The 11571-nt window shown below is 39.4% G+C and overlaps 1 protein-coding gene across 1 annotated transcript in view; it reads right to left on the bottom strand.

Moving 5' to 3' along the window:
- Positions 1–11571, bottom strand: part of LOC110453888 (probable flavin-containing monoamine oxidase A) — a 41331-nt gene that overhangs the window by 14918 nt on the left and 14842 nt on the right. Inside the window, exon 5 of the mRNA XM_021503093.1 lies at positions 6118–6275. Coding sequence (XP_021358768.1) covers positions 6118–6275 — 158 coding nt within the window. The remainder of the gene's footprint in view (positions 1–6117; positions 6276–11571) is intronic.

Raw genomic sequence — 11571 nt, forward strand, 5'->3', positions numbered from 1 at the left:
ATGTCTGACTGACACTGTACTGTTAATACAGCATTATACATTACATGTCTGACTGACACTGTACTGTTAATACAGCATTATACATTATATGTCTGACTGACACTGTACTCTTAATACAGCATTATACATTACATGTCTGACTGACACTGTACTGTAAATGACTCACACAACTAAATCAGCCAATCAGCAAGTGTTTTATATGTTTGTAGTTCCTATCAGAAATAAGTTCCGGCTAATTACTGGGCCACTGAAGGAGTTTAATAAGGAACTGATGACAGGTTTTTAGATAAATGAAATGTTCAGGTATTTAACTTTTGAAAATTGTATACTTTTGATATATTTCCATTTCTGTATGCGGATTTGCACAGGGGCAAAATGTCTGAGGGCGTTTCTGTTTTGGGTCACCGGTTTTGCTTGTAAACCTCCAGTTGTCGCTGTGACACTCCAATATGCCACTAAACCTACCAAAAAAGTCGTTTTGTAGCCTTTGCAAGGTATGTATTTATGAATCTAGACAGTTGTCACTGGTTTTGAACTAAAGTTATAAGCTAAAATGTTTGGTAATAACATATAGTAAATTATTTAGTTGTGCGAATACTTAACAAGAGGCCCATAGGGCCTGTATCGCTCACCTGGATATCTAAGCAATCATGGCAAAATATTATCCAAATGAGATCCAAAAGAATAGGCCAGACCCCAAGGCCAATCCTCGTAGCATATATATCTGTATTCGATTTTTCATGCCCAGCAATTTTATGCATGGTTATGGGGTGGGGATCTCAACTGTTTCCAATCTGTGACTCAGAAACTAGGTCCTACGGTTGTGGCCTGACCCCAGGATCAATTCTAATATCATAACTGCACTTGTCTCTTTTTGCCCAGCATTTGTATATATATAGTTTTGGGTGGGGTTCTCAACCGTTTCAAAGTTATGACCCAGGGGTTAAGTCTGCAAGGGTGGGGCAAACCCTGGGGTCAATTCTAATATCATGACTGCATTCGTCTCTTTATGCCCAACAATTGTATATATAGTTTTGGGGTGGGGATCTTAACCATTTCGAAGTTATGACCCAGGGGTTAAGTCTCCAAGGGTGAAGCAGTCCCCCAGGCCATCCTGGAAGCATATGTGCATTCATCTCTTTATAGGGTGGGGATCTCAACTGTTTTCAAGCTGTGACTAAGAAACTAGGTCCATAGGGGTTCGGTCAGACCCCAGGGTCTATTCTAACATCGTGACTGCATTCGTCTCTTTATGCGCAGCTTTTGTATATATAGGTTTGGGGTGGGGAACAGTTTTAAAGTTATGGCCCAAGGACTATGTTTCCAAGGGTGGGGCCAGACCCTAGGGCCATCCTGGAAGCAAATGTGCATTCTTCTCTTTATACTCAGCAATTGTATATGTGGTTATATGGTGGGGATCTTAACCATTTCCAAGCAATAAACTTTTTTTGGCCCACCCCTTAGCCCGAGGGGTCAGCCCCACCATTTGTACAATTTTGAATCCCTGCCTCCCATGAATGCTTCCGACCAAATATGATTGATATCCATGGCATAGTTCTACAGAAGAAGTCGTTTATAGCAATATAGCCAAATTGCCCCCCTTTTGGCCCCGCCCTCAGCCCCCTGGAGGGTCAGCCCCACCATTTGTACAATTTTGAATCCCCACCACCTAGGAATGCTTCCAGTCTAATATGATTGATATCCATCACTTAGTTCCAGAGAAAAAGTTGCTTAAAGCAATATAACCAAATAACCCTTTTTGGCCCCGCCCCTCAGCCCCCTGGAGGGTCAGCCCCACCAGCTGTACAATTTTGAATCTCTGCATCCCATGAATGCTTTTGATTAAATATGATTGATATCCAGTGCACAGTTCTGAATTTTAGTCCCCACCACCTAGGGATGCTTCCAGTCAAATTAAGTTAAATTCCAATCAGTGGTTAAGAAGAAGAGGTTGTTAAAAGAAATTGTTGACGAACGGACGACGGACGACAGACAGACGGACAACGGACGCCACAGTATGGCATAAGCTCACCTTGGTCCTTCGGACCCGGTGAGCTAATAAATACAGCATTATAATTTTTTTTTGTCCGACTTTAAACTATTCTGTAAATACAACATTATACATCATGTCTGACTGCATGTTCACTGATCGCCTAAAATAGCCCAGCCCCCTATCTTTTACAAATCTGACTCTACATTACATATGAACACTTCCAAAAAAAATTAGTTTATTTTTGACAGACAACAAAAAATGGACAACAGATGATGGGGGACAGACAATAGATGATGAGGGACAGACAACAGATGATGGGGGACAGACAATAGATGATGGGGGACAGACAATAGATGATGGGGACAGACAACAGATGATGGGGGACAAACAATAGATGATGGGGGGACAGACAATAGATGATGGGGGGACAGACAACAGATGATGGGGACAAACAATAGATGATGGGGACAGACAACAGATGATGGGGGACAGACAATAGATGATGAGGGACAGACAACAGATGATGGGGGACAGACAATAGATGATGGGGGACAGACAACAGATGATGGGGGACAGACAGCCATGGACTGCAATAGCTCAACAAGCTATTATCAATTTAAACTGTCCAAATCTGGCAGCCTGGCAGTTACTTGTTTTTCTGATCAGTCTCAAAGTAAAATATACAAAACTGAAAAAGTAGTTAAAGGATGGATGGCAGATAGAGGCGCAACACACCAATGAGGACAGGCAATTTGAACAGCCATCATCTGATGGACGATAGAGGAATTTACGCATGGATTGACACTTAATGCACCATCCTATAGTCTCATAGGGGCTTTGTGCTAGCTAGGGGAGCTAAAAATAAAATCAGCAATACAAAGTTTATTTCTGTAGAACTGACTGCAGAGCTATGAGGGTACTTGTTTTTTTCACTCAGAGAATTATTTTAGTCCATAAAACACATCATATATTTTTACACTGAATGTAGTCTTTACAATGTGTTTATTTACACACGGACATAGCCCAGTCTGCTGAACAAAGCGGGCTTTCTTTGAGGATTTGTACCAACTGACCTGATCTCATGCACCCCTTATTGACCTTAAAGCCAATGCTCTTAGGTGATTGTTCTGACTTTTATCTGTCAACCCAAGGTTTACCATGCACTGACCAAATTCTATTGGATCAATTCTCTATACAAACACAATGTAATGTTAAACCTATCTTTATCTGACCTATGATACTGGTGTTGTCTGCTTATGTTTGACCCAGTTCACCAATACCTGTATACAACATGACCTGGTCTTTACTTCTGTGTGATGAACGAGTAGATAACGTTGACAATGTAAAGACATGTATATGAATCTTACAGATAATATCAAGATGATAACAATAAAGGCAAATAAATATTGCACCTGTCCTGACACTGAAGTAAGGTGTACAAAGTTGAATAATGTTACTGTATCCAAACTGGGACACTTGTGGGAAAGTGACCCAAGAAAGTGGCATGCAATTCAAAGAACTATTGTCATCACTTGATACTTTTATGTCAATTTAACTATATACTTAATTGGCTGTTGATTGTGGTAACACAGACGGTGCAGGATTCAAAATAATTTTGAAAAAATATAACTTTCATAATCAACGTGCCGTGTGGCGCTATCTATTTAGATATCATTTTCAGAAACTTATTTTGTCACAACTAACTCTAGTTTGGAGAATAGATTTTAACAAAACCTCCCTTGACCCTAAATCATTTGATGTAAATGTTATTTTCTGCTGATATTGATCGCTAATCCCCAAATATTAGCCAAAATACTAAAGTGTCACTTTCAGGGTACAGTTACACCGGTTAAAGAGCCTACATGACCCTAACAGTAATTTGCATTATATTTATGAAGAAAACTGAACAAACCTTTTCTGTATTAATATTATGGTATAAAATACAGTATTTAACTTCCAAGTGCCCCATTTTGTGTACACTAATATTACCCTTATTTGGTATTTATTGACTTTTGAGTGATCTTGCCTGATCAAGCTAGATGACAAGTCACTGCTTTCAGGTAGCTTATGTATGACACACAAAAAACACCTTGTAGAATAGTGATAATGGGTGACTTACTATAAACTATGATAATGGGTGACTAACTATAAACTATGATAATTAGTGACTTACTATAATCTATGATAATGGGTGACTAACTATAATCTATGATAACTAGTGACTTACTATAATCTATAATAATGGGTAACTAACTATAATCTATGATAATGGGTGACTAACTATAATCTATGATAATGGGTGACTAACTATAATCTATGATAATGGGTGACTAACTATAATCTATGATAATGGGTGACTAACTATAATCTATGATAATGGGTGACTAACTATAATCTATGATAATGGGTGACTAACTATAATCTATGATAATGGGTGACTAACTATAATCTATGATAATGGGTGACTAACTATAATCTATGATAATGGGTGACTAACTATAATCTATGATAATGGGTGACTAACTATAATCTATGATAATGGGTGACTAACTATAATCTATGATAATGGGTGACTAACTATAATCTATGATAATGGGTGACTAACTATAATCTATGATAATGGGTGACTAACTATAATCTATGATAATGGGTGACTAACTATAATCTATGATAATGGGTGACTAACTATAATCTATGATAATGGGTGACTAACTATAATCTATGATAATGGGTGACTAACTATAATCTATGATAATGGGTGACTAACTATAATCTATGATAATGGGTGACTAACTATAATCTATGATAATGGGTGACTAACTATAATCTATGATAATGGGTGACTAACTATAATCTATGATAATGGGTGACTAACTATAATCTATGATAATGGGTGACTAACTATAATCTATGATAATGGGTGACTAACTATAATCTATGATAATGGGTGACTAACTATAATCTATGATAATGGGTGACTAACTATAATCTATGATAATGGGTGACTAACTATAATCTATGATAATGGGTGACTAACTATAATCTATGATAATGGGTGACTAACTATAATCTATGATAATGGGTGACTAACTATAATCTATGATAATGGGTGACTAACTATAATCTATGATAATGGGTGACTAACTATAATCTATGATAATGGGTGACTAACTATAATCTATGATAATGGGTGACTAACTATAATCTATGATAATGGGTGACTAACTATAATCTATGATAATGGGTGACTAACTATAATCTATGATAATGGGTGACTAACTATAATCTATGATAATGGGTGACTAACTATAATCTATGATAATGGGTGACTAACTATAATCTATGATAATGGGTGACTAACTATAATCTATGATAATGGGTGACTAACTATAATCTATGATAATGGGTGACTAACTATAATCTATGATAATGGGTGATTAACTATAATGTATGATAATTAGTGACTAACTATAATCTATGATAATGGGTGACTAACTATAATCTATAATAATGGATAATGGATGATTAACTATAAACTATGATAATGGGTGATTAACTATAATCTATGATAATGGGTGACTAACTATAATCTATGATTATGGGTGATTAACTATAATGTATGATAATTAGTGACTAACTATAATCTATGATAATGGGTGACTAACTATAATCTATGATAATGGATGATTAACTATAAACTATGATAATGGGTGATTAACTATAATCTATGATAATGGGTGACTAACTATAATCTATGATAATGGATGATTAACTATAAACTATGATAATGGGTGACTAACTATAATCTATGATAATGGGTGACTAACTATAATCTATGATAATGGATGATTAACTATAAACTATGATAATGGGTGATTAACTATAATCTATGATAATGGGTGACTAACTATAATCTATGATAATGGATGATTAACTATAAACTATGATAATGGGTGATTAACTATAATCTATGATAATGGGTGACTAACTATAATCTATGATAATGGATGATTAACTATAAACTATGATAATGGGTGATTAACTATAATCTATGATAATGGATGACTTACTATAAACTATGATAATGGGTGACTTACTATAATCTATGATAATGGGTGACTTACTATTATTTTTGACTCCTGTCCAGTGTTTTCTGATGCCTCAACCAAGGGACGGATGCCCCCTGCTGCAGACACATACATGAGATAGAAAAGTACAGAGACCTGAGATGCCTCCACTCCCAATATCGTCCGGTTGGCAGCATCAATGCATTCCTTAGCACCTGAAATATAAGGTGTTATTTTATTTTTAACTTTTATACTTATATTTCACAAATATATCAGTAATTTTGCTTTCATCATTTTGAAATTTAATTTGAACAAGCTTTCAGGACTTATTGTAGGTAAACTTTATTGAGGTTAGGTTTAACATGTGAGTATCGTGCTGTTGATACATAATGTATAGCTTGAAACTTGAAGAAAAAAAAGCCTTATCTAATATTTGCTAGAGTTATAAGCGGAAACTGCAGATAATGACTATGCCAAATGGAGTCCGAATAAAGTGATTGTCAAACTTGGCCGAGACCTTAATGTGTTGAACCCTGTTACTAAGTTTGAAGACAATCGGATACTATTTGTGAGAGTTAATGAACAGAAACAGAAGATAATGATGTTTTTCGACATTCAAGGGGCCATAACTCCGCCAAATGGCGTCCGCTGAAAGTGGTCATCAAACTTGGCCGAGCTCTTAAGGTTTTTAACCCTGTGACAAAGTTTGAAGAAAATCAGTTAAAAAAAATTGTAGTTATTGCATGGAAACGAAATCGTGACAGACAGACAGACGGACAAACCCAATTTAATTTCTTCTATCAGACTCTCTATTTTGTTTTGAAAACATTCTTCCCCTTCACAAGAAAATTATCAGGTTCTTACTTCAAATAAATGTAACAGTGAGTGGTCCTTGACCAATCACCAAACCCCTCTGGCCTACCTAATTACTGTTGCTAAGTCACAAGCCCCTCTGGCCTACCAAATTACTGTTGCTAAGCCACAAGCCCCTCTGGCCTACCTATTTACTGTTGCTAAGCCACAACCCCCTCTGGCCTACCTAATTACTGTTGCTAAGCCACAAGCCCCTCTGGCCTACCTATTTACTGTTGCTAAGCCACAACCCCCTCTGGCCTACCTAATTACTGTTGCTAAGCCACAAGCCCCTCTGGCCTACCTATTTACTGTTGCTAAGCCACAACCCCCTCTGGCCTACCTAATTACTGTTGCTAAGCCACAAGCCCCTCTGGCCTAGCTATTTACTGTTGCTAAGCCACAACCCTCTCTGGCCTACCTAATTACTGTTGCTAAGCAACAACCCCCTCTGGCCTACCATATTACTGTTGCTAAGCCACAAGCCCCTCTGGCCTACCTAATTACTGTTGCTAAGCCACAAGCCCCTCTGGCCTACCTAATAAAGGTGAGATAGTATATGGTCACTGCCCTGCTGTAACTACACGGACAGCACAGATAAAGGTGAGATAGTCTATGGTTACTGCCCTGCTGTAACTACACAGACAGTATGGATAAAGATGAGATAGTCTATGGTCACTGCCCTGCTGTGAGATAGTCAATGGTCACTGCCCTGTTGTAACTACACAGACAGCACAGATAAAGGTGAGATAGTCTATGGTTACTGCCCTGCTGTAACTACACAGACAGTATGGATAAAGATGAGATAGTCTATGGTCACTGCCCTGTTGTAACTACACAGACAACACAAATAAAGGTGAGATAGTCTATGGGCACTGCCCTGCTGTAACTACACAGACAACACAAATAAAGGTGAGATAGTCTATGGGCACTGCCCTGCTGTAACTACACAGACAACACAAATAAAGGTGAGATAGTCTATGGGCACTGCCCTGCTGTAACTACACAGACAACACAAATAAAGGTGAGATAGTCTATGGGCACTGCCCTGCTGTAACTACACAGACAACACAAATAAAGGTGAGATAGTCTATGGTCACTGCCCTGCTGTGAGATAGTCTATGGTCACTGCCCTGCTTTTACAACACGGACACCACAAATAAAGGTGAGATAGTCTATGGTCACTTCCCTGCTGTAACTATACAATAAAGGTGAGATAGTCTATGGTCACTTCCCTGCTGTAAATTCACAGACAGCATGGATAAAGGTGAGATAGTCTATGGTCACTTCCCTGCTGTAACTACACAGACAGCACAGATAAAGATGAGATAGTCTATGGTCACTGCCCTGTTGTAACTACCCAGACAGCACAGATAAAAGTGAGATAGTCTATGGCCACTGCCCTGCTGTAACTACACAGACAACACAAATAAAGGTGAGATAGTCTATGGGCACTGCCCTGCTGTAACTACACAGACAACACAAATAAAGGTGAGATAGTCTATGGTCACTTCCCTGCTGTAACTTCGCAGACAGCATGGATAAAGGTGAGATAGTCTATGGCCACTGCCCTGCTGTAACTACACAAACAACACAAATAAAGGTGAGATAGTCTATGGTCACTGCCCTGCTGTAACCTCACAGACAGCACAGATAAAGGTGAAATTGTCTATGGTCACTGCCCTGTTGTAACTACACAGACAGCACAGATAAAGGTGAGATAGTCTATCCTCACTGCCCTGCTGTAACTACATGGACATCACAGATAAAGGTGAGATAGTCTATGGTCACTGACCTGCTGTAACTACACAGACAACACAAATAAAGGTGAGATAGTCTATGGTCACTTCCCTGCTGTAACTATACAATAAAGGTGAGATAGTCTATGGTCACTTCCCTGCTGTAACTACACAGACATCACAAATAAAGGTGAGATAGTCTATGGTCACTTCCCTGCTGTAACTACACAGACATCACAAATAAAGGTGAGATAGTCTATGGTCACTTCCCTGCTGTAACTACACAGACAGCACAGATAAAGGTGAGATAGTCTATGGTCACTGCCCTGCTGTAACCTCACAGACAGCACAGATAAAGGTGAGATTGTCTATGGTCACTGCCCTGTTGTAACTACACAGACAACACAGACAGCACAGATAAAAGTGAGATAGTCTAGGGTTACTGCCCTGTTGTAACTACACGGACAGCACAGATAAAGGTGAAATAGTATATGGTGACTGCCCTGCTGTAACTTAACAGACAGCACAGATAAAGGTGAGACAGTCTATGGTCACTGCCCTGCTGTTACTACACAGACAGCACAGATTAAGATGAGATAGTCTATGGTCACTGCCCTGCTGTAACTACACAGACAGCACAGATAGAAGTGAGATAGTCTATGGTCACTGCCCTGCTGTAACTACATGGACATCACAGATAAAGGTGAGATAGTCTATGGTCACTGCCCTGCTGTAACTACACAGACAGCACAGATAAAGGTGAGATAGTCTATCCTCACTGCCCTGCTGTAACTACATGGACATCACAGATAAAGGTGAGATAGTCTATGGTCACTGCCCTGCTGTCACTACACAGACAGCACATATAAAGGTGAGATAGTCTATGGTCACTGACCTACTGTAACTACACAGACAGCAAATATAAAGGTGAGATAGTATATGGTCACTGCCCTGCTGTCACTACACAGACAGCACATATAAAGGTGAGATAGTCTATGGTCACTGCCCTGTTGTAACTACACGGACACCACAGATAAAGGTGAGATAGTCTATGGTCACTGCCCTGCTGTGAGATAGTCTATGGTCACTGCCCTGCTTTCACAACACGGACACCACAAATAAAGGTGAGATAGTCTATGGTCACTTCCCTGCTGTAACTTCACAGACAGCATGGATAAAGGTGAGATAGTCTATGGTCAGTGCCCTGCTGTAACCTCACAGACAGCACAGATAAAGGTGAGATTGTCTATGGTCACTGCCCTGCTGTAACTTCACAGACAGCACAGATAAAGGAGAAATAGTCTATGGTCACTGCCCTGCTTTCACAACACGGACACCACAAATAAAGGTGAGATAGTCTATGGTCACTGCCCTGTTGTAACTACACAGACAGCACAGATAAAGGTGACCATAGACTATTTCACCTTTATCTGTGCTGTCTGTTAAGTTACAGCAGGGCAGTGACCATAGACTATCTCGCCTTTATCTGTGATGTCCATGTAGTTACAGCAGGGCAGTGACCATAGGCAATCTCACCTTTATCTGTGCTGTCCGTGAAGTTACAGCAGGGCAGTGACCATAGACAATCTCCCCTTTATCTGTGCTGTCTGTATAGTTACAGCACAGATAAAGGTGAGATAGCCTATAGCCACTGCCCTGCTGTAACTTCACGGACAGCTCAGATAAAGGTGAGATAGTATATGGTCACTGCCCTGCTGTAACTACATGGACATCACAGATAAAGGTGAGATTGTCTATGGTCACTGCCCTGCTGTAGCTACACAGACAGCACAGATAAAGGCGAGATAGTCTATGGTCACTTCCCTTCTGTAACTTCACAGACAGCATGGATAAAGGTGGGATAGTCTATGGTCACTGCCCTGCTGAAACTACACAGACAGCACAGATAAAAGTGAGATAGTCTATGGTCACTGCCCTGTTGTAACTACACAGACAGCACAGATAAACGTGAGATAGTCTATGGTCACTGCCCTGTTGTAACTACACAGACAGCACAGATAAAGGTGAGATAGTCTATGGTCACTGCCCTGCTGTAACTACATGGACATCACAGATGAAGGGGAGATAGTCTATGGTCACTGCCCTGCTGTAACTACACAGACAGCACAGATAAAGGTGAGATAGCCTATAGCCACTGCCCTGCTGTAACTTCACGGACAGCACAGATAAAGGTGAGATAGTATATGGTCACTGCCCTGCTGTAACTACACAGACATCACAGATAAAGGTGAGATAGTCTATGGTCACTGCCCTGTGTAACTTCACAGACACCACAGATAAAGGTGAGATAGTCTATGATCACTGCCCTGCTGTAACTACACAGACAGCACAGATAAAGGTGAGATAGTATATGGTCACAGCCCTGCTGTAACTTCACAGACAGCACAGATAAAGGTGAGATAGTCTATGGTCACTTCCCTGCTGTAACCTCACAGACAGCACAGATAAAGGTGAGATAGGCTATGGTCACTTCCCTGCTGTAACAACATGAACAGCACAGAATGGCACACTGACAGGTAGTTAATATCTATTATATCTTAAGTATATACATGTGCACTACGACTAGAACTACATTGCTTTGACCACATACTCAGAACCAAGTCTGTTATTTGACCTGTCAGTGTGCAAATCTGTGTTGTTGGTGATATTTAACATTGAATGCTGTAATAATGTTATTACCCAATGTTACATATCAAAATAAGTCTGTGATCATGTTATTACCCAATGTTACGTATCAAAATAAGTCTGTGATCATGTTAATACCCAATGTTACATATCAAAATAAGTCTGTGATCATGTTAATACCCAATGTTACGTATCAAAATAAATCTGTGATCCTGTTAATACCCAATGTTACATATCAAAATAAGTCTGTGATCATGTTAATACCCAATGTTAC

The sequence above is a fragment of the Mizuhopecten yessoensis genome, unplaced genomic scaffold (genome assembly GCF_002113885.1).
Source record: "Mizuhopecten yessoensis strain PY_sf001 unplaced genomic scaffold, ASM211388v2 scaffold7539, whole genome shotgun sequence".
Taxonomy (NCBI): Eukaryota; Metazoa; Mollusca; class Bivalvia; order Pectinida; family Pectinidae; genus Mizuhopecten; species Mizuhopecten yessoensis.